Genomic DNA, 23,393 nt, shown 5'->3' on the forward strand with positions numbered 1-23,393 from the left:
TTGATGAAGCAGTTGAAGAAGTCCTACAGTAGCAACCTGGAGATGAATACATGCCACCTCTAACCGTCTTTTTTGATGCAAGGTATGGCTCCAGAGAGTGCAGTTTTGCCCCGTAATGTTCCTTGGCTTTATTCGGCAAACAGGGAGGCAACTCTTATCGCTAACATCAACATAAAATCCTTGATTTATTCTGCAGAATCCATTCTGATTTCATTCTTCATTGGTATTGGTGCAGCTTGATTAATCAGTATTGGGAAGAGAGTGTTTAGAGAGATCGGTATTGAGTAAACGATAAACTTAAACATTTTGGAACATTTGTTTTTGTCCCAGACCTTAAAGTTGGCCGTAAAGTAATATCCACATATATTGCTTGGCCAGCTGAGTGTTTCTAACACTTTTTTTATTTTAGATTTGTTCTTTACTCTCTTTGTGGTAGAATGTATTCCAAACATGGAAAGCTTCCCATCAAATATTTTCCTGTAAGGATATAAAGTGCTGGAGTAACTCAATGGGTCAGGCAGCAAGCATCTCTGTACTGATTGCATCTACTGGATCCAGTGATCCTGTACATCAGCAACACCAAGCATCGACTCGACAACTGTTGCACTGAACAATCATGCTCAGACTGCTAAGGCCCACTGTTTCTCCCAGTTACTAACCAATTTAACTCCCATTCCCATACCCAACTGACCTCTCTGTCCTGAGTCGCCTCCATCACCAGTGTGAAGCCATTTGCAAACTAGATGAACAGCACCTCGTATTCTGCTAGGATAGATTACAACTCATTGATATGAACATTGAATTCTCCAATTTTAGGTAACCTCTAACTAACCTCCCCTCCCGTGCCCCTCCTGCTCACAGCTATTTCGCCCCTTCCCCTATGTTCCTTCCTCTAACTTCACAATTTGCAACTCTTCAGTCCTTTTGACTCACCTTCTACTTTAATCTCTTGCCTTCGTTTCAACTTTCTGCCTATCAAACATCACCTGTGTCCATCTATTACCTGCCACACTTTGGCCTGCCTCTCCTCCCAGTTTTCTTCCACCCCTCATCCCAATGGGCTGAAGATGGGTCCCGACACAAGACGTCACCTATCCATGTTCTCCAGGGAATTTCGCTGACCCGCTGAATTACTCCAGCACTTTGTGTCCTTTTGGGTAAATCAGCATCTCATGAAGTCATACATTGTGGAATCAGGCAGCTTCCGCCCAACTTGCCCACGCCGAACATGCTCCATCTACATTAGTCCCACTTGCCTGCGCTTGGCCCTTAACCTTCTAAATCTATCCTATCCATGTATCTGTGTTGGTAGGAACTGCAGATGCTGGCTTACTCCAGCATTTTGTGTGTATCTTCATGTAACTCAGCAGGACAGGCAGCATCTCTGGAGAGAAGGAATAGGTGGCTTTTTGTGTCGAGACCCTTCCTTAGATATGTTGCCTGTCTCGCTGAGTTACTCCAGCATTTTGTGTCCTATCCTTGTATCTGTACAATTGTCTCTTAAATATTATGCAATTCCTTTCTACTTTACTGTTATTGGCAATGAAGCCATATTATTATTGTTTTAAACATTGCTCTTGACAAGAACATGGGCATTTGTTTTTTTAATATCCCCAACTCATCGCTGTTAGTTTCATTCCTGGGGTTTTTCAATAAACTGGGTGTGAAGCTGATCTTTGGTGTGAAGGCATCAACCAGCCTGAGTGGTGAATCCGCTTGGCTGCGCTCCAGGCTGGGCCGGGGGCCGGTCCTCCATGCAATTGGCTCGTTCAAATATAAGCCATGATCAGTGACAGGCGGAGGGACTTGCTGCTCGGACCACCCGACCCCTGGAAATGTCGCCCCTCATTTAAAATGCTAAACATTACCTCTGCCTGAAGATGGCTCCCGAAGCTCGGCTTGTTTCGGTTGAAGCAATCAGCACAATCTTTAACGCCCCTTCCCACCGGGTCTCTTCGATTAAAACAAATTGTGATGCGATCTGCTCCGAGTAATTAATTGCTCCTTTAAAATAACATCTCGACATTTCCACTATTTGGATTTGTTTTAGACACACTTGATTTTGTTTAGCTCCAGCAAAATACATATGATCAAAAAAAAAAAAGAAGGATGTGGGACTCGGTGCGTTATCTTTGTGATGGGCAAATGACCATGGTCAGCATTCTGTGATGGGCAAATGCCAGCGGTCACCATTCTGTGAGGGGCAAATGACCATGGTCAGCATTCTGTGAGGGGCAAATGACCATGGTCAGCATTCTGTGAGGGGCAAATGCCAGCGGTCACCATTCTGTGAGGGGCAAATGACCATGGTCAGCATTCTGTGAGGGGCAAATGACCATGGTCAGCATTCTGTGAGGGGCAAATGACCATGGTCAGCATTCTGTGAGGGGCAAATGACCATGGTCAGCATTCTGTGAGGGGCAAATGACCATGGTCAGCATTCTGTGAGGGGCAAATGTTGTGGTCGCCATTTTATGAGGGACATTCTGTCCCCTAGTCGCCATGTTTGTGAGGGAAAACAAGGGGGGGAGGGTAAACGGCTCAAAAGAAATAAAAACACCAAACTTCATATATTAAAATAATTTTGAGACAAGGACATTCTTACTGGTTTGGTACAAGGGTGGTGGTTTGTAATTCGGAGGAGTGTATTTTTTTTGTTTTTGTTTGAATGTGTCTCGCGCGGCGCCGGTTGGGTGACGGCTTTTCCGGCGGGAGGCAGGTGGTGGGAGGGGGGGGGAAGAGGCGCCAGAGCCCGAGCTGGAGGCGCAGCGGGAGGAGGTGGAGGGCAAGGTGGCCGCCAAGGTAAGCGGTTAACCTCCACAAATAACACAGGGCGCACCGCTGCAGCATGCGGCCGATTAAATGGGCGTTTCGGCGACAGCTGTGGGCAGCGGAGCCCTGAGGCTTACAATGTTTGTGGGAATTTTTTCGCGAATACGCCATTTTGATGTTGGGGCTTTGATGTGGAGGAGGATTGGGAGCCACCGTCCGCCGCTCTTCACTGGCCCGCCCGCTGCTCGCTTACTTGTACCTGTGCGGAGCCTGGCGCTGTGTGCGGCCACAGCCAGTTCAAGGTGTGACTGAAGAGGGCGGGGGACCCGTAGTTGCTTATTTTTGCCGAGTTTGAATGGAGAACGTTTGTTGCTTTTGTCAAGGGGCCGCTGGATCGCAGGGTGCGTCCCTTCGCAGCAACTAGGGACTCCCTCCATCCCCTGGATTAATCTGCCCCTCGCCTCTAAAAGCCCAAACCCATCTAAGACTATTCCCGGTACTTTGCGTTAAACTGGACAGCCAACACTACACACTGCAAGCTTTTAGAAGCTTTATTTTTGTAAATTAATGCACATATCCACTGGTTCCAAACAATATTCCTATAGTCACCTCATTCACTTACAATTATGCCATTATGTTTTTGAAGTATTTGGTGCACTGAAATTTTGTTTCTTTGTCAAAAAGTAAAGGTTTAAAAATACACATCCCTTCCCATTTTCTGTGGGTAACTTGTTTTTTATTTACTATTCATATTTGGTGTTATAAATTCACATACTCATATTCAGAAAACTGATAACCATGAAAAATAATTAAATGTTTCCTCAAGTTCCCAATATTCCCAATAATGTAACGTTTTTGAAGAAATTAGGAACTGCGGATGCTGTTTTACAAAAAAAAACATTGTCCATTTCCTTGTTGCCATCAACCAGTACTATTATTGGACTAATCCAGGATAATGATGGACCAAATATATTCGAGATTAGTAGCAATTCTAGATAAAAATTAGTCTGAAGAAGGGCCCTGATGTGAAATGTTACCTATCCATGTTCTCCAGAGATGCTGCCTAAGTCAAGGAGTTCCTCCAGCACTTTGTGTTTTTTTTGTAAACCAGCATCTGATGCACGTGCAGAAATGCTGCTAATGTTTTCTCTTTATTAGCCTAAAAAATATGTGAGGTTTACCAGTACCATTTGCACGATACTGATTGTTATAAAACCAAACACCATTGAGAACACTGGGAAGCAACATAGTAAACCATATTTCACATGTTGACAATATGTAAGTGCTGCTAATATTCGCTATCAATCAGAGAACATGTTTCATATTGACTATCGCTGCAAACCTAATGATAGTTTTCTAATTATGTAAAAATCACAAATACACATGCTAACCTTCCTCCAGTTGTGTATATTTCTTTAATTAAAATAGTAAATCTCACAGGGAGCAGGCAAAGTACCAAACAGTTTAAAGTAGTTCCTAAATTAATTTATTTGAATGGTTTAAATTGCACGAGCCTACCTGGGATAGAAATTTTAATTTCAATTCCTGGCCATCAAATTTGAAGTTGCAACTAACCAATTATGTTGTTTAATTAATTGATGTTTGGTGCCTAAATATGATTTGCTTATATAGCAACTTTATATGGGGTGTTAGTGCTTTTTATTGCTAAACATGCATTATTGCTAAACACTACGCTTCGCACTGAGTCTTTAATGTTCATTCTTGGGATATGGGCCTAACTGGAAAGTTTGGCTTATAAAGGTAGTGGTGAGCCTTATATTTTTTTTAGAAACCCAGTTTGTAACAGTTAATGCATTGGATTAACTTCCTGGGCCACTTTGGCACAGAGTTAAGGTTTAACCAGGTGGACAGGGAACTGGAGCTGCATGTAGTTTTGGTGAGCAAAACCGTTCTTAAACATTGGGATAGTCCCCTGCCTCAACTACCTCCTTGGCAGCTTGTTCCATATACCCACTACCCTTTGTGTGAAAAGGTTACCCCTCAGATTCCTATTAAATCTTTTCCCATTTATCTATGTACTCTGGTCCTCGATTCACCTACTCTGGATATCTACCCGATCAATTCCTCTCATGATTTTATAAATCTCTATAAGATTACCCTTCATCCTCCAGTGCTCCAAGGAATAGAGTCGCAGCCTACTCAACCTCTCCTTATAGCTCAGAACCTCTAGTCCTGGCAACTTTCTCATAAATCTTCACTGTACCCTTTCCACCTTGACAACAAGAACTGGACACAATACTCTAAATGTGGCCTCAGCAAAGTCTCTGTACTCAATACTTTGACTGCTGATGGCCAATGTGTCAAAAGCCTTTTTAACCATCCTATCTACCTGCGACTCCATCTTCAAGGAACCATGTCCCTGCACTCCTAGATCCCTCTGCTCTAAAACACTTCCCAGAGCCCTACCGTGCACCGTGTAGGTCCTGAATATGTTAGACTTCCCAAAATGCAACACCTCACATTTCTCTGTTCTCGGAACACAGCAGGTCAAGCTGCATTCTATGGAGGGAATGGGCATCAGAAACATCGCCAGTCCATTCCATCCACAGATGCTGCTTTACCCACTGAGTTACTCTAGTACTTTGGTTTTTTTGCTCATGATTCCAGCATCTTCAGTCTCTTGTGCTTCCATGCTGTGTAACTCTGACTAATTGAGAAATAAGTCTCTCTTGTTTGTAACTATCTGATGCTCTGTTAAATTGACAGCTATATTTCTGACTTCCTCAACACAAAGTATTTTTGCATCTGTGTTGTATCCCTTTTCCCTCCATAATTTTCACAAGGTATATCTTGGCCGCATGCTGTGATCTGAATGCTGTAAATGAAATTAAACCTTGTGCACAGGCTCTCAGCTCTATAATGAGAAATGTGCTTCTGTTATCGCATTGTCATCTGAAGCAATTGAAGATTTCATTCATTTCCAGATTTTGTGAGATTTTAAAAGGTTGCCCACGTCTATTAAATAGGTAATTCTGACTAACGATTGAGAAGCATTTCTCAATTTAAAGTTTGGTCCATTCTTTGACAATTCAACACAGTTCATTTGATATCAGATTTTTTTTTAATGTTATCTAAAAGATTTGCTCATTTACAAACTTCAGTTGGACATCTAAATGGTGTGCATAATGTGAAAATGCGGGATTTACCGCTTTATAATGGTTGATAGCAATTCCATCACAACATTGTGCCAAAGTGTCCAAGCCCTTCTGTTCCCTGTCCATCTCTGTTATGAAGTACTATTAAACTATCATTTTGGTTGAACCTATATATTGTAACTTCTTCAACAGGTCGTTCATTCTGTTAGTGTAAACATGCCTATTCGGCGGAATGCTAGTCCCTCAGCACAGGAGAATCCAGTGAGAAACAAGACCACGGCAGGTGAAAGCCATGTTTGACTTGTTTTCAAAATTATTGTTCTTGGTGTTAGAGCTCAAATGTGACAAGCATGCTATTAGAATAACCAGTTACTTTTTTACGTTTTGTATGTGTGCGCACTGTGTATTCAATTTCAATATGTGTCTTTTTACAATACTGGAGAGATTTTGAGGAACAAAATTATTATTTCGTTTTTTACACCAATACGCTGTTCTTAACAAAAATCTGCCTATCATGTGAAACCCTATAAATAACAGAAATAAATTAGATAACTTCAAGACCGAAAGTCAAAAACTTTTTTCATGACAAACAAATCTTCATTCTTTTACCACCAATTTGGACACCAAAAATGTGACATCAAAAACGCTGCCACATTTAGTCATGAATATTTAATTCATAAATAAACTTCATATGGGCGATCATACATATATATACGTTTTGATAATGAGCTAGGGAAATATCTTCATCAATACCAGGAGAAAAATATAGTAATATAAAGATAATACAGTACAGTAAAGATACCGTAACAGTCGTTGTGCTTGGTGTCCATTGTAACAACGACTGTTATCGTGGTCGGTACCTCCATAAGTTTAATCACGGAGGCTCCAAACCTCTAATGCTTTTCAAAAACCCAATGTATCCTATGGTAGTAGCGATTTTTGAGCGAGTTAATTATTTTTTCTTATTTTCCAATTTAATATATCAAAAACATCGTGGTGTCAGAAATGCAACGACCGTTTACGATATATTCTCCAACTTTTTAAAATCAATAAAAGGATTTTTTTTGGACATAAATTGGTCAATAAGAAACTGAGCCAAACTTCAATTTGGCAACACACTGTCTCGTTTACCTTTCGTACGGACCAAGTTGCTAACTTCATTCCTTCATGTCAACTTCGGGAAGCTCCACAACGACCGTTACGGAGACATTTTACATACTAAAAAATCAGACCAAATCAAAGGTTCTGATGAATCATCGGCCATCGATATAGCTCAAATCCATAAGGTGATGTACCTTTAGATCACATTGGTGAAAATGTTTGGTTTTCGCTAATAATGTAACGTCCATTTTCTGGGACACCAAACCTTTTAGTGGCCACCGCAACGTACGTTTGATGTGTATGATGTGTAACGCGCGTTGGACGCAGTATTCTACTACATGATCAGGTGAATGAAGTGGGAACGGTGTTTGCAATTTAATTGTTCCATGTGGTATTCATAAACATAGAAAGGAATAAGAAATACTTGCACTTACTGTGCCAACCAGGTCATTGGTAGACACCACGTGACAACCATTACACAAAATGTATTTGTGTATGCTGATGCTATTTTCGGAAACTTGCCATCAATATGCTATCTTCTTATATTTTTTGTTGATGCTATGTTAGTCATGAACCCAATAATTTGCTTGTCAACTTTTTTGAAGGAATTTAAATTTTGACCCCGTTTGTCACATTTTTGTGTGTAGGATTGTAAAAAGACAAATATGCTACAGGGTAGACTCGGTTAACTATTCTTTCCTTGAGTTTTAAGTGTATGTTTTTTTTACTTGCTTTAATGATTGTTGAGTATTCCATTGCACTACTTAAGCTCTGTAACACATGGAAATCCTTTGCAGGACTGGGTTGAGATGCTGTCAGGAATACAGTTACAAAAGGTACTGCCTGTAATTGTACCAAATACCAAATCTTGGCATTAATATAGGCAGTCCACTTTAGGGTCATTTAAAGCCCCAGTTCTGCCTACTAAAAATAGTGCACTGGGCACTTGCATTCCAGATTCCTACTTCTCCCCACAGTCTTCCAAACCCCAAAGTGTTAATAGTGGGGATTTGATTGTGTTGTCTAGAATTAGGCGTACATGCTTGTGCTTGCAATTCCATAATCTGGTCAGGCAAATCCAGAGCAAATTGGGCCACTGCTCATGTTTTGGCAGCCGGGTTAGCTCATTAATGTAATTCACAAATGTTCATCTATTTATTTTCATGGAATCCTTAACATATATCAGCAAATGACCCAATAAAGAATGACTGGTTAGATAAGTTCCCCATCAGATAAACTGAACAATGTGTTTGGTTAAAGTTGAGTGTGCCTATCTTTAGTGAGCGGAGGCCCAGGGGATTGTGCTCCTTAGTATTGTTGGGACCAAGGAAACAACAAAAGGTTGAATCAGAATTCTAATGATTGACATTTATATTTGAAACATGGTCGACCATTGATGATTTGCTGAGATTATAAGTTCAGTAATAATAATTATTTTCCATACATTAAGAAGCAGATGTGACTTCTGAAGAATCTATCTCAGCGGAGGAAGAACCAGAAAACGACACTTCAGCCAAAGAGGAGGAAAAGAAAGAAACAGAAAAAAGTGGGGATGAGGAAAAAGAAACCAAACCTTCAGAGGAGCCCAAAAAAGAGTATGTATATTCAAATATATATTTAAACTAGACCAAGCACGGACCCGTTGTGTCCCCCTCCTCCAACGCAATAGTCCACCACTCACCCATACACGAGGCGGTGTTCAATTTAAATACTGGTGCTAACGTAGAAAAGTTGAATCATTAGGGGTGCAGTGTATTCCTATGGTGGCTATGGCATAATCCAGAATGAGCAAAAGTATATTTTAGTTGCTTTCGCATGCTTTCAGTTTTTTTTCTAAATCTTGTTTTCCACCGTTAGCAATTAGCATCTCAATTCCTAGGCAGATAGTGAAAGAAGAAATCTCAAAATGCAACATTAAAATGAACACTGAACAGAAGCATTATTTGTCCTGAAAATAATAAAATGTTTGGAGTAGATATCCATTGGACATCATGGACAGCATATCTGCATTGTTGCTCTGCTGCTTCTTGATTTCATCTTCTGTCACCAACAAAGTATGAAACTGTTTAACGTACACCAATTGAATGAGGCTACACTGTTAGCATGAACATTTCTTTTCAACCTTAGTTCACGTAAATTTGATAATTCTAGTTTGTACAATCAAGAACCCTTATAATTCGGTACATTCCCATCAATAATATTATGCCATACAGAAAAGAATAGTCAGCATGTCAGCCGTCATTCTGCTGTTGTAGTGAAGCTTGCATCGACCAAGCCTGCACAGTAGCTCGGCATGATATAATTGGAAGTGTTGGTGTATCTGGAGGATTTGTGCACAGTTGTTCAATTAAGACCTAATTTGCTTGTGACCTTGTTTATTTAGAAGATGGAGGATCCAATGGCTGAACCTGAAGAAAAGCTCTCCACAATCTTTCTGGCAATCTTCGCTCAACCAATTTCACTTACAACTAGATGATGTTATTTTCAATCTGATTCATAATTTGAATATGAAATGCAAGGTGTTTAGTATGTGTAAGGGGGAGAATAGTAAATATGGAACAAGGCTAAAGTTCTGTAATTTGTGACTTTTAACAGAGAAAAGGAACCAACAAAGGATAAGAAGATTAAAAAGACCATTCCATCATGGGCTACCTTGTCTGCTAGTCAACTAGCTCGAGTACAGAAAAATTCTCAGATGACTACTACTGCACGACCAAAAATGGATGCAATTGTCATGGAAGCTATTAAGGTAGATAACGAAAAACCTCATGGTGTGTCTTTCATTCTCTTCACCGTTGTACCAGAATATCAAAGGTTAAATCACAACCTCCATGATGTTTTTAAAATATTCATTTGGATCCTTTGCAACCTCTGTGGAGTAGTATTCCAACACTTCTGCTGACAACTCATGTGCTACATTGATACGTAAATGTGACATCAAAAATTGCACTCAAGTACTAAATGTCAAGAGTGTTTAATTGTTTTGTGCACTAAGGCTGGAACAATGAATTCTTACTGCAGCTTTACAGGCACACTAAACACAACACAAAAAAATATACGATAAATTATCAGTTATTCTAGGTAAACCAAACCATGATGGTGTAAGTAAGTAGTGCAAACTAAGTACGAAGTAATTCAGTGCTGAGGTAGGGTTGTGCTGAGTGGTTCAAGAGCATGATGGTTCATAGGAAGAAGCTGTTCTTAAATCTAACAGTAAAAGTTATTGGTCTTCTGTACCACCTTCCCGATGGTAACAGTCAGATGAGGGCATGGCCGGGATGGTGTGGGTCTTTGATATTAGCTGCCCTCTTATGAAATGTTCTCATTGTGATGTTTACCTATAAATTTTCTTTTGACTCAGTTGTTGTACTGTCCTTCACATTGGAAGGTTAAGAATTCAGACCCTGAATATTTAAGCATACAACCTAATGTAGAGGTGCAAATGATCTAAGAAAAAAAATCCCAAACCTTTGAAACCTGGGTAGCTGAATTAGCCACCAATAGTTGTGGATTGGGGCAACTTAAGAAAATACATTGCACAATTGGGTAGGGTAAAGGACCTGTCCCACTTAGGCTATTTTTAGATGACTTTCCAGTCGTAGCAGGTCGCCTATAAAACGGCAACTGGACCCCCCTTCGACATTAAATTTGAAATAGAATCATTACTTTAACAACAAGAAAAACCTAAGACAGCACCGGCGACAACCTACGTCACCTGGCGACAACCTACATTAACCTTGCGACAGCTAGGACATCACCTACATCAGGAGGAGTCAAGCTACACTCATTGGCGAAAAACCCACTGTCGCCGATTGCCTCCAAAAATGTTTCAACATATTGAAAATCCAGCTGTGACCAGAGAGACGCTACTACTCTTTGGGCGACTGAGGAGACTATTCACGACCATACAGCCGACCATGTGGCGACAGCCTAGTCACCTAAAATATAGCCTGTGGGACAGGCCCTTAATGCCATTTTGGAATTTAAATAAGATTGACGATTTCACATTTAAGATATTGACGAACAGGGTGATGGATAAGCAGGACATAGTACTGGATAGAATACGGTCAGACCTGCTGAAAGAAAGACTTGCACATGCGCAGCACTCGTCACAATCCGCAATGCTTTACAGTTAATGAACTTGTAATCAGAAATTACATAGCTGATAAAGTGATATGCTTTTTCAATTCTCAAATGATATTGTGCTGCTTGTTTTCCTTTGTTGTTTCTGTTATTTAAGATAATTAGCAATATTTGTACCCGTTGTTAAGATTATTTTGGTTAAAACAAAATATCCTCTTTGTAGGATGACCATAATAGTGAGAGTCGTTTCAAAACTTGCAAATGCACGCTGAAAATGGGCCATTTTAAAAATACTCAGACACTTTTCAGGCTTGTTTCCAGAAGTCTGGTGCTTCCGTTGTCGCCATAAGAAAATACATCATTAACAAGTATCCATCACTGGAACTCGAGCGCAGGGGATATATACTGAAGCAAGCCTTGAAACGAGAGCTGGAACGTGGTGCTATCAAACAGGTAACCCTTAGTTTATTATCAAACTGCCTATCAAAAACCTGTATATACATATCAATGAAAATAAAGTGAAATTTAGTGACTACAGGATAAGTAGGAGTGCATTGCAATCTGGTAATATTCTTGATGTACTGGGGCATTTCAACACTGGAAAGATGATACCGCTTTTTTCCTTCTTGTTTATCTGACTTTTTAAGTTGCTCCTCTCTATCCCCAGGATATTGAGAGCCTATTTATACTTAATCGATCATTGTTGCATCTGTACCTTGAACATAACTTGTAGTTCTGATTGCCATAATACAAAAATAATATTTGATTTTCTGAATGGAGTGGTTGGGATCTGAAGAGCAGCCTCGTAAACTGGGCATGCTTGCAAAGCAAGGACTATTGGAAAATTATTTCTGTAGGTGCTATGATGTGAGTTCTGTTCCATTTGCTACTTTGGTTAATTTGAGGCTAATTTGAAATGTAGCAATCAGTAGTGCACATAGGAATGTACACGTAGAATATTACAGTGTATCAGCATGGTTGTTGTGCAAGGGTGACGGACAATGGAATCATTTGAACAGGGGGCAGGAATCCATGGTAAGATTTAGTGAAGACGTATTGTTTAGGGTGGGTGTTATATTTGTGGATTGATATACTGTGGATCTGTTGTTTATCTAACATACTCTGGATAATCTGGACCAATTGAACAGTAGCCACGGACAAGTTCTATAGAGCCAATATTGGTGTGTTTCATTTTGAATTCAACATAGTCTGAATTTCAATGTAACTTTATGCCCCTGTACAAAGAGTGCATGTAATGGGTTATTTTGTATAGTCATTAACATTGTAAAGAAATGTTTTAAACTTTTTTTACTTGATTCAAGGTACCAGGATAAATGTTTTCCTTGGAAATATATAATATTGCTTTGAACTCTAAGCTGTCGCACGACGTACAGTCCATTACACGAAAGGATTAATCTTGAGTTCATCCTGTTCTTCAGGTGAAGGGAAAGGGTGCCTCTGGAAGTTTTGTGGTTGTGTCAAATGCAGGGAAACAATCGCATAAATCGAAACAGGACAAAAAGGTATTGGATATATTCATGGTAAATCATTTGTTCATTGCCCATGGGTATTTTGTAGTCAGGGTTTGCCATTGCATCAACATCCCAAATTTGCTTCAGAAAATGTAAAGTTTTAATTAGAGCAGAAACAATCTGTGGAGATACAATTTCTGTACAGTCATTCTCAGAGTCAAAACCTTATTAGCTGAAGGTGAATGTTATTGTGATGCACCTGATTGTAATGTGACTATAGCTTTTTGAATAGTCTTTTGGACCAGTTATTGTTGGTATATAGTCCTGTTTATGGTTTGCTATGCAAGAGTCTGCTTGGTTATAAAACTATAACTTGACCTGATCAAGGCCAGTCCAAACCTGAACACTAGCACATATAATTTTTTGTCGTAGCTGACCACAAATCTCAAACATGCTCTTAATATGATCAAGGATAAAGCATCAAATATTGATTAATAATCGAGAATGTTCAACCATATCATCATGCTCCGAAAAAAGTATTGAGTTTGGTTTGCATGGTACCGTCCAACTGCAAATACTGTCGCTGTTTCCCATCTGATTCTGTCTGATAACCACTCTATTTCGCAATAATAAATAGACTTTCTCCAAGGCATTAGCAGAAATAACCTTCTAATTTTTTTCCCCCAATATTTCTTAGCAGCACTCCTCTGCTACCTTAGCTAATAGTTATATTGACACTTTTTTCAGTATATCGGTGTGCTTTTCGCCTAAATCTTGCATATTGTACCTCTGCACAGACAACCTCAATGGATTGAGGTTTTTCAAATAAATGTTTTTTTTCCATAAACCCCAGTATTCTTATTTTAATAGAAAACCACCTCATCAGGACCAATGGAACAGCCAGTAAAACTGGAGGATGCTCTACCACTGGCATTCACAAAGCTGTGTGAACCTAAGGAGGCATCATACAGTCTTATCAAGAAGTATCTTCTTCAATATTACCCCAAACTGAATGCTGAAAGCAGGTATGGAAAATTTATGTTTGCATCTTTGTCCAAGACTAAAACCATTGTAAAGCACTCTAAATCCCTACTTTGTGATTCAGCCTGTAAGCCTATGGATTTTTATAGCATGTTCTGCTTTTCATTCTTGAAGATTTGTTATCATGTGCACTAAAGTTGCCAGTTCTGGTAATTTGTCCAGATAAAAATAATGAGAGTAATCCTAACTGATTGAATAAGTTCTCCCAAGTAAATTGATTTCTAGGAAGGTGAGCAGAGGCAAAGAAAGAAGAATAGATTTCTACGTTAAATGTTAGTCAGACTAGGAGAAAGACACTAGAAAGTTGCATGCACACACAAGGCTCTCACTTAACTTTTTTTCCCTGTTGCCAGCCGGGCAACCTCGGAAGCTATTTAGGTTGCCAAATGACAGTTTAGGTGGTCATTTAAGACGGCTTGCATGACGCGTGCGATAATGTGCTCGGACGAAGTGCGTAGTTACCAGTCGGAATTATGTTCAATGAAGCATTCACATATTTCTGCTTCAAATAAAGTCACAAACTAAACATATTCACCAATCAAGACATGATATATACCACAATTTGGTGGGATTATTCAGCATATGATCAACCTCAATGAGACCAAGTGCAGGCTTGGCGATCGCTTCACACATCTCCACTCAGTTCGCAATAACCAACCTGATCTCCCGGTGGCTCAGCAATTCAACTCCCCTTCCCATTCCGAATCCAACCTTTCTGTCCTGGGCCTCCTCCATGGCCAGAGTGAGGTCCACCGCAAATTGGAGGAACAGAACCTCATATTTAGCTTGGGTAATTTACACCCCAGCGGTATGAACATTGGCTTCTCCAATTTGTATGTATGTCTGTATGTGTTTTGTATCTTCCTCAAAACGCTACTCGCTAGCGCTTACATTTTTACATATTCTGACTCGCATTTTTGCCCTCCACGTCGTAATCAGGTTCGCTTAAGATTTGATGCTATATTTCACATTATTGATGATTAAAGCTTTTAAAAAAAAAGCCAAATTTAACAGGATTTTTTACTGTTAAAATCCTTCCTGCCAGCTTCCAACACGCATTGATACAAAGTTGCAAGACAGGAACACTGAACTTTTCACCTCAATGGGATATCACAGCAAGTCCTTCAACAGGAGGGGAGGGGGAGGGCGAATCGGCATTGCAATTGGATCTGCTGCGGCTGGCAGGGAAGTGGAATTGGGATTATTTTTTAAAGTCCAGTGCTGAGGGAGGCAGGGGAGTGCTGGAATCTTACGTTCGGGAATGGGTTCAGTTGGGGTACCACGCCTCCAGTGGTGGCTACGGGTTACTGGTGCAATATTGCGTTGGGGAACGGGTTTTTCGTTGGGGGACCAGGCCTCGTGCGACAGGTCGACCATTTGGTCGAATAAAATATTAATTCTTTAAGGTGTTGATGTTTTTTTTTTCATTTTTTGATGGCTTGGTTTATCTACCATTGAAGATTATTTTGTGTGTGCTGAAATTGCAGGGCCTATTTACTTAAACAGGCTTTGCAAAGAGCTGTAGATAAGGGTCAGTTGGAGCAGATCACTGGCAAGGGAGCAACGGGGACGTTCCAGGTAAGTACTACTAATACTAGCTATGTTAAGAATAGAGGGGTGGGATCATTTTCAATTTGGGTATGTGAGTGAATGGGTATTAAAGTGAATTTTACATATCCTTTGGAAGTTATCTGAGAGTTTTGATCCCAGGGGAATCTTTTAAAATGTAAATCTCATCTGTCACTTTAATTTTATCTCATCTCAAGGATTCACTTGTGAGTAAAGGAAATTGACAAATGACTACTAAAGTGCATAAAACATTGAAATGCATCTCTTTTGGGGGGTTGGGCTACAATGAGCACCAAATTGCAGCTGACAATCGGGGATATGCACAGCAGTCATAAAGATCCATTGAGGTTCAATTGTGTCCATATTTGGTGATGAAGTGGAAACATCTACATTGCATTTGTGAATATAGGAGCTGAATGTGGTTCTGGTTGTACTTGTGTAGATTTGGGGATTCCAAATGGGGAGCAGCTCTGAGGAAAATGGAAAGATTGTCTACCTTAGATTTTAGATAATGTTCAATATAATTACCTGCTTATTTTTTAAAATCTTGAAATAATAGTATGACTTAATTTTTTTATATTTCTGGTATTCATTGACACGCACACATTTATCAGCCAGTTCAGCGTGGGCTATGGCTTCAAACGTCGTCAGAATGTTTGTGGGCAAGTCTTGCATTTTGTAATGCTCACAGTATCTGTTTCAACTACCTAATACATAGATTTGTGTCAATTATTTGAGGACAAAAGAAGAACAAATTACATTTTTTTTAACTGGTTGGCTTGAATTATTTAACCATGAACAGTTATTCCTACTTGCCCCCAGAAATATCTGGTAGAAAATGTATGCACATGGGTCTTAACAGCCTGCCATTCGAGGTGGGCTGTGTAGAACCATCCTGTTGACCTGATATTGGTAGCGGTAACATAATATGCATAACAAACATATAGAAACATTTACACCATAGCTCCACTTGTGATATAACTTAGAAAGTTTTTTTGACTTACTGCTTGCATCTTCTGTTGCAGCTTAAAAAGACTGGAGACAAGCCATTGTTAAGTGGGGGTCCATTTGAGGATGCAATTCTAAGTGCTATAACTGCCATGAATGAACCAAAAACCTGTTCAACCACAGCTCTTAAAAAATATGTTTTGGAGAAAGTTCCTGCAACCAATTCGAATTTCCAGAGTAAGTCAGACACTGTCTTTATTGCCCTTCGTTTATATTTACTTCATTAAAAAGCTAATCATCATTTAATTGTCTGAGATTCAATTTTTGCACACTCTTCTGGAAACTGCTAATTTAATTGTGAAAGCGGTGTGCTTTGAGTTGCAGACTGAATCATTTCCTCAACATCAAAATGAATGGAATTGCCTTTTCTGGGCTGGGCCCAACCTAGTTCAGATTCTATAGGCTGAACCTCTGAGTGAGAAGTGAAACAGTCAGCAAAATGTCTAGAATTAACTGTCAGAAGTTTGGTACTTTGATGCAGAACTCTTGGGTGGAAAATGACAGTCTTTAATAAGAAAATAAATTGTCTTGAAATGAGAAACTCTAATGATGGAAGAAATTGGAAATCTAGGGGGTGAGGCATTGGTTTTAAAGGCAAAAGAAATAATGTGTTTATGTCTGAATTATTACAGTTCTCCTAAATTTTACTTTGTAAAAGACCCCCCACCACACTGATCAGGGTTTGTGTGCTCCATCAACATCAAACTGTGTCACAAATGAAGAGAGAGAGAGAGAGAGAGTTTTATTGTCATATATGTCCTGGAACAGAACAATGAGATTCTTACTTGCAGCAGCACAACAGATATGTAAACATAGTACTCTGGTAATGTATATAAAAACAAGCAAACAATAATAGTGCAAAGACAAAAACAATACCCCCAAGTCTGTAGTTTGGAGCTTATTTGGAGATTGCAATGTTTAATATCCTGATGGTTGTAGGGAAGAAGCTGCTCCTGAACCTGGATGTTACAGTTTTCAGGCTCGAATACCTTCTTCCCGATGGCAAGAGTGAAGTAAGTATGACCATGGTGGATAGACAAAATGCTGGAGTAAAGGGCCTGTCCCACTTACGCGACCTTGGCTCGCAAATTACGCGACCTCGTGGTCGCTTGAGGCGTACGGGCACTTAGAAGTGCGGAGTTATGCGGGGCTGGTCCCGACATCGCACGGGGCTCCGAACTTTTTGCAGTGGTCGAAATCCTCGCGCGCCAACGGCCTGTCGGCACGCAGGTGCATTGCGATCGTACGCAGCGTCTTGACGGCGTACCCCTAGGGCGTGGCGTTGCGTGATGACGTCACCGCCCGGCGTGACATTGCGCGATGACGTCACCGTGCGACGCCCAAATTCAGTTGGCCCGCCTCCCGCCCAGCTGATTGGTAAGCATGACGTCACGCGCAAACTTAGTGCGCACTTAGCGCGAACTCCGCTTCCGGTTGGTCGTGCCAAACGCACGCAATCGCATGCAAGTGGGACAGGCTGCATCTCTGGAGAAAATAAATAGGTGACGTTTTGGGTCAAAACCCTCTCCCTGTGGCCAAGGTTATGTGGGTCTCCGACGAAGCTGGCTGCCTTTTTGAGGCAGTGACTCCTGTACTAGTTAGAACACTGGTAACTCAGCAGGTCAGTCAGGGCCGGAATTTCATTATTGACATGGGAGTATTAAAAGGTGCACAATATTCCAAATTATATCTCGCCTGTTTTTTGAATGGGCATGGTGTATTTAACCAGTGCCCGTGAGAGGAAATGATTGAAATAATTGTCATATTTTCAACCTTAATTCAACAAAACACATGTGAATTTCAACGATACTATTTTGATTGTATTGTATTATTTGTTCCAGTGCATATGTTGAAGAGAACACTGCAGAAATGTGAAAAAAATGGATGGATTGAACAGATATCTGGCAAAGGATTCAGTGGCTCCTTCCAGCTCTGTTTTCCATTTTACCCCAGGCAAGAACAATTTTAATTGGAATTTTTTTTTAAAACATGCACGATGCCAAATATAGGTTTGTTAGTGGGCTTGCATAGATTGTCGATCACCTTAGGTTATTTGTTTGGCCATTTTCTGCAGACATTCTCTTTACAGTTAAATGGGTGTAACTTCTGTGTTTGTTTCCATTTACAGAAACACCATGTTCTCATTTGTTGATGCTCTGCTTGCGAGCAGCTACAGCTATCAATATATTTAATTTTTTTAGTGGATTCACAACAGTAACCAAGGCAATGTTTTTTCAAATGTTTACATAATCTTCCGTAGCGAAGATCTCATGTAGCACGATGCATCAGAGGAGATTAGATCAGTCTGTTAATAACCTCTTTATGGCAAACAGCGAGAAAGGTAGTTTTAAGATAATTGCATGTTTTCAGCATACAGCATTGTTTTAGTTGAACAACATTAAGATTTTTTCATTATCTTTTTGGCACCACTATTTATTTTGGTATGCTTCCATTTATGGAAGTTGGACAATAGGGATATGTAACATATATTAGGTTATAATTTTTTGTTGAGCACCATAATATTCCTTCTATTGCACTTGGTCATACTCCTAATATACTCATTGGAGCTCTTTGTTTTGAATATATTCTGTTAGTCTGGATGTTCACCAATATCATAGTCATACAGTACAGAAACAGGCTCTTCGGCTGGACTGGTCCATGCCAACAAAGATGCAAATTTTTAGCTAGTCACGTTTGGCTCATTTCCAACTTTCTGATCCAGGTACCTGTCCAAATATCTTTAAAATGTTGTTATTGTGCCTGCCTCAAATATTTCCTCTGGCAGCTCGCCCCATATACCCACCACTCTGGGAAAAGTTCCCCTTGGGATCCCATTAAATTATTTTACCTTAAGCAAATGCCCTTCGGATATTGATTTATTCTATTTATTCTCCTCATGACTGCAATAAAGTCCTAGCCTGACCAACCTTTCCCTAAAGCTCAGGCCCTTAAGTCCTGGCAACATCCCCGTAAATCATCTTTGTACTCTATCGAGCTTAATGGCATATTTCATATAGCATATTTCCTATAGCCAAAAGTGAACACACTACTCCAAGTGCGACATAACCAACATCATGTACAATGTAACATAACGTCCCAACCTCTAAACTTGCTTCCCTGCAGATGAGGGCCACTGTGTCAAAAGCTGCCTTCAGAACCCTACCACAAACTGTTTTTGTCACTTTCATGGAACTAAGTACTTGTACTTCAAGACCCCTCTGCTCTACAGCACTCCCAGGAGCCCTACTATTCACTGAAGGTCCTGTCCTGTTTGACTTCCCAAAATGCAACACCTCACTCATCTGAATGAAACTCCATGAGCCATTCCTCTGTCCACTTGCCTAGCTAATCAACATTATGCTGTAATTCTTGATAACCAGCTTCACAATGCAATCCCACCTATTTTAATGTCACTTGCAAACTTACTAATTATGCCTTGTACGTTCTCACCCAAGTCATTAAAATAGACGACAGACAGTAATGGGCTCAGCTGTCACCGATCCCTGATGCACCCCACTAGGCACAGGCTTCCAGTGTGAAAAACAACCTCTCACCACCTCTCTGTTTCCTACCACAAAGCCAATTCTGTATTAGCTCTCCCTCGATCCCATGCAATTTAACCTTCCAGAGCAATATCAAAGGCTTGCTGAAGTCCATATAGACTCCGTCAGCAGCCCCACCCTTATCAACCTTTTAGTTTACATTAGATTTTCATGTACTTTGTATCCTTATGGGACTGCTTGGGGTTTTCATCAAGTGGAAAGTAAATATATATTTAACGGCTTTGAACCCATATGTCATTTTTTACATTACAGTTAACTACAATTCAAATTAACTGCCATTCATAGAACTTTAAGTGCTTGGACATGCTGAGACATCAAGGCTTCATGTGGGTCTTTTTCTGTCTCTTGGATCTTTACTGCTTTCTAATTTTTTACAATGTCTATATTTCCAATAGTTTTCTGTCTAAACTGCAATAACTGGATTACCTATGGATTTGGATCATGAGGGCAGAATGTTGGGTCCTCATTGCGTTTCTTGGCGTTGTGCAATGCCCAATGTACCTGTAACTTAATATTTTGATTTTCCTTTAGTCCTAGTGTCCTTTTCCCAGAAAAGCAGCATCAGAAAGAAGACGACTCTGAAGTAGAAGATGAAGAGGAAGAGGACAATGATATATCGGAGTCAGAAGAAGAATCTGATGAAGATGAGCCTCCTAAGAAAAGGTGTGTGTTTATCACTAACTAATTTTAATGATGTAACCTTTCTGCATTATTAATGTATTGACAAGACTGCTTAACTAGTCAGTTGGGATTTTTAAAAGCTATAGAGAGCATCAGCACTTAAAATTACAGCCTCGGGTAATAAAAAAACAAATGTATGAAATTAAAATGAAAAACTACAAATAATCAATAGTCTCCATCGGTGTTTGGGAAGGGCAACAATATAGGACATTTTTCAAATAATTCTGACAAAGGACATTAGTTGAAACTTCGATCACTTTCTTTCCCTAATGGAACCCAGAAGCTTGAAGTTGTATCAACACTGGGCAGTCAACAGAGCCATTTAACTCTAGTCTACAATAATAAATCTATTGCATTTATAACCTGAAACAGGCACAAGCCAGTTCCACGAGCCAAGGCCAAGTTGCAGAAACGAAAAGCTGCCAAACCGAAGAAAGCAGTCACTGCTAAGAAGAGCATGTTGTCAAAGAAAGTACCTGCAAAAACACCAGCTAAGAAGTCACGGCCCTCATCTGCAAAGTTGGCTAAAAAGCCAGCAGCACCTCAAAAGCCTCGCCGTGGGTCTCCTAAAAAGTCTTCTGCAACCCCAAAGAAGGTGAAAGGACCTACCAAGACCACCACGCGGCATTCACTGAGGCAGCGAAAGTAAAAACAGCAAAGGTGGAATGCTCTTCTTTGGTGGTGCATGTGTTTGTCATTTGAAACACGCCAAGTGACACAATACTTTTCTGCAGCTAACCTAGAAAAAAGTAGAAACTTATTTTTAGATAATTCCGTAGAATGCTATTTTAGATAAGCTGTTGGACATCAACTTGTTTCAAGAATGTTTTTTAGTTTAATGGGTTTTAACACTTTATATTTAAGTGTGTGACCTTTAAAAAAAAAGAAGTGTAGGCAACACACTCAATTTTTACCTTTTAAGTGGGGAGCAAACCAAAATGCTAATTGAATTAAATGAAAATCACGAATATGGGGATTTCATTAGTACCCGGTTTCTTTGAATGAGGTTATTAAAATGTACAGTTGATACATACATTTTTGAGGGTGGGGAAGAACCTTCCTGAGCTAATGCAGAAGTTTTATCTGTGCCATAGTATAATGTGCATTGACATTACTGCCTAGCATTATGTCATGAAAACTAAATGAGAGAACAACAGAGTTAAAATGGAAGCATTTTGAAGTCAGGTATTATGTTCATTAACTGTTCAAAACCTTGTATGATTTGTATTGGAGATTAGTCTTTAAAAAAAAAAAGCCCTGTACAACACAGTCTGTATTACTGAATGTTGCTATTCTTTCTTTTGATAATTGCATTAGTGTCAGATTTGTAAGTACAGTACTTGCATGCAGCACCATTTTGTTAAGCTTTTTTTCTGTAATCTTGTCTCACTTAGTAAAATTCCAGTACATTGTATATTGTTGTCAACAATCATTTGGCCACATTCGCATGAATTGTTTCAGAAAAGTTACTTTTGGTTTTCCATCACTTTTAATCCTTCAGCCTAAATTAAACATCCTTTATGTGACAACGATGGAAGTAATATTGGAAAGAGGTTTTGCATCCGTTGTCTACTATCACCCTCCTTAAACACAACTTGCAGTAGATTTACTGGAAATGACTTTTATCCTTAAGCCAAGCCCTCAAAATTGCAAACCAAAAAAGTGAGCTTTTGGTTTGGGATATTACTGAAATAATAGAGCAACTGTGATGATAAAAACAGAAGGTATTAGAAACATTCAGCAAACCAGGCAGCATCTGAGCAGAGCCTCAGGTTGATTTGTCTAGTATGGGAACACAGTGCTGTTGATCTGAAACAGTAATCCTGTTTTCCCAAATATCTGGGGGGTTTTTTCCTTCAGTTCCTGTGTGTAAATTGGAGTTCCACCATCTGCAATATTTTCCAATCTGTTGCCCATCTCGACTGGGTTTTCCCCATCCCCACTGCTGAACAAAACTATAAACCCTAATTTAATTTGTCCTTTCAACTTATTTGTGGCAGCAAACAGCACCTAAGGGACATGTTTGGTGTTATTCTTTCAAACAGTTGTGTGAAAGTGGGTAACATTTGCGTCTTTTGATTGGGTTAACTGAAATTAATATTTGATAATCAAGACGGAAGGGGTCGCCCTTGAGCACTTGCACTCTTCCATCTGCCAACACATTGATTTGGGTTTCAGCGCATCAAAATAAGTGCTTTGCTTTTGATTTACTGCATACTTAAAGGGAGAAGATTGATGGCTTGTGTATTTTTATCATTCTCATCAACAGGTATCCTTCCCCCAGTCTATAAATATTTGCAACTCTTTGTGAACAATAATCCCTTTGTAAACCAGGGAGACATCTGTAGAGTTTGAACAATGAACGTAAGATTTCAATCCATTTAAAACATGCAGATCAGTACGAGGTGTTGCATTTTAGGAAGTCAAATCAGAGTAGGACCGTCACTGAATGGTCGGGCTCTGGGGAGTGTTGTGGAGCAGAGTGGTCTCGGAGTGCACGTACATAGTTCCATGAAAGTGGCTCTTGGTTAATTGGCCATCAATCAGGGGTATTGAGTATAGGCATTGGGATGTCATGTTACAGTTGTACAAGAGATTGGTGAGGCCACACTTGGAAAATTGTATTCCATTTTGGGCACCCTGCTATATCTGGAATGAGTGCAGAGAGGTTTTGTAAGGATGTCACCAGGTCTTGAGGATCTAAGATATAGGGAGAGGTGGGGCAGGCAAGGGCGTTATTCCTGGGAGTGCAGGTAACAGGGGTGATCTTATTGACATGAATAAAATCATGAGGGGGAATAGATAGGGGTGCATGCACAGAGTCTTTTACCCAGAGTAGAAGAATCAAAAACCAGAGGACATATTTTAAGGTGAGAGGGGCAAGATTTAATACAAACCCAAGAGACAACCTTTTAACCCGGAGGGTGATGGGTATATGCAACAAGCTACCAGAGTCAGTCGTTGAAGCAGATACTAGAATGTATTTA

The 23,393-nt window shown here is 39.9% G+C and overlaps 1 protein-coding gene and 1 long non-coding RNA gene across 4 annotated transcripts; one reads left to right on the forward strand and one right to left on the reverse strand.

Annotated features, from left to right (window-relative positions):
- Positions 1-417: 417 nt before the first annotated feature.
- LOC116990384 lies at positions 418-1,910 on the reverse strand. The gene is made up of 2 exons (XR_004416531.1): positions 1,869-1,910; positions 418-477 (listed from the first exon to the last, which is right to left on the reverse strand). It is a non-coding gene; the product is annotated as an uncharacterized LOC116990384 (long non-coding RNA).
- Positions 1,911-2,671: 761 nt separating this feature from the next.
- hp1bp3 (heterochromatin protein 1 binding protein 3) lies at positions 2,672-21,820 on the forward strand. Of its 3 annotated transcripts, none has more exons than XM_033048057.1 (12): positions 2,672-2,802; positions 6,081-6,171; positions 8,440-8,584; positions 9,585-9,738; positions 11,382-11,525; positions 12,512-12,595; positions 13,415-13,569; positions 15,073-15,163; positions 16,180-16,339; positions 18,004-18,115; positions 20,257-20,388; positions 20,779-21,820. In XM_033048057.1, exons 2-12 carry the CDS (start codon positions 6,105-6,107, stop codon positions 21,053-21,055), a joined length of 1,521 nt encoding a protein of 506 aa, XP_032903948.1. In that variant the 5' UTR covers positions 2,672-2,802; positions 6,081-6,104; the 3' UTR covers positions 21,056-21,820. The 3 variants fall into 3 exon arrangements, with proteins under 3 accessions (XP_032903948.1, XP_032903949.1, XP_032903950.1); XM_033048058.1 differs by having other exon boundaries at positions 8,443-8,584; XM_033048059.1 differs by having other exon boundaries at positions 8,446-8,584.
- The last annotated feature ends 1,573 nt before the right edge of the window (positions 21,821-23,393 follow it).

Source organism: Amblyraja radiata, chromosome 31, assembly GCF_010909765.2.
Source record: "Amblyraja radiata isolate CabotCenter1 chromosome 31, sAmbRad1.1.pri, whole genome shotgun sequence".
Classification (NCBI taxonomy): Eukaryota; Metazoa; Chordata; class Chondrichthyes; order Rajiformes; family Rajidae; genus Amblyraja; species Amblyraja radiata.

Bases quoted from the DNA above. Each gene is read 5' to 3' on its own strand.
- hp1bp3 (XM_033048057.1), top strand. From the start codon at position 6,105: ATGCCTATTCGGCGGAATGCTAGTCCCTCAGCACAGGAGAATCCAGTG. The intron at 11,526-12,511 runs GTAACCCTTAGT...CCTGTTCTTCAG, and splicing joins AACGTGGTGCTATCAAACAG to GTGAAGGGAAAGGGTGCCTC. The intron at 18,116-20,256 runs GCAAGAACAATT...ATTTTCCTTTAG, and splicing joins TGTTTTCCATTTTACCCCAG to TCCTAGTGTCCTTTTCCCAG.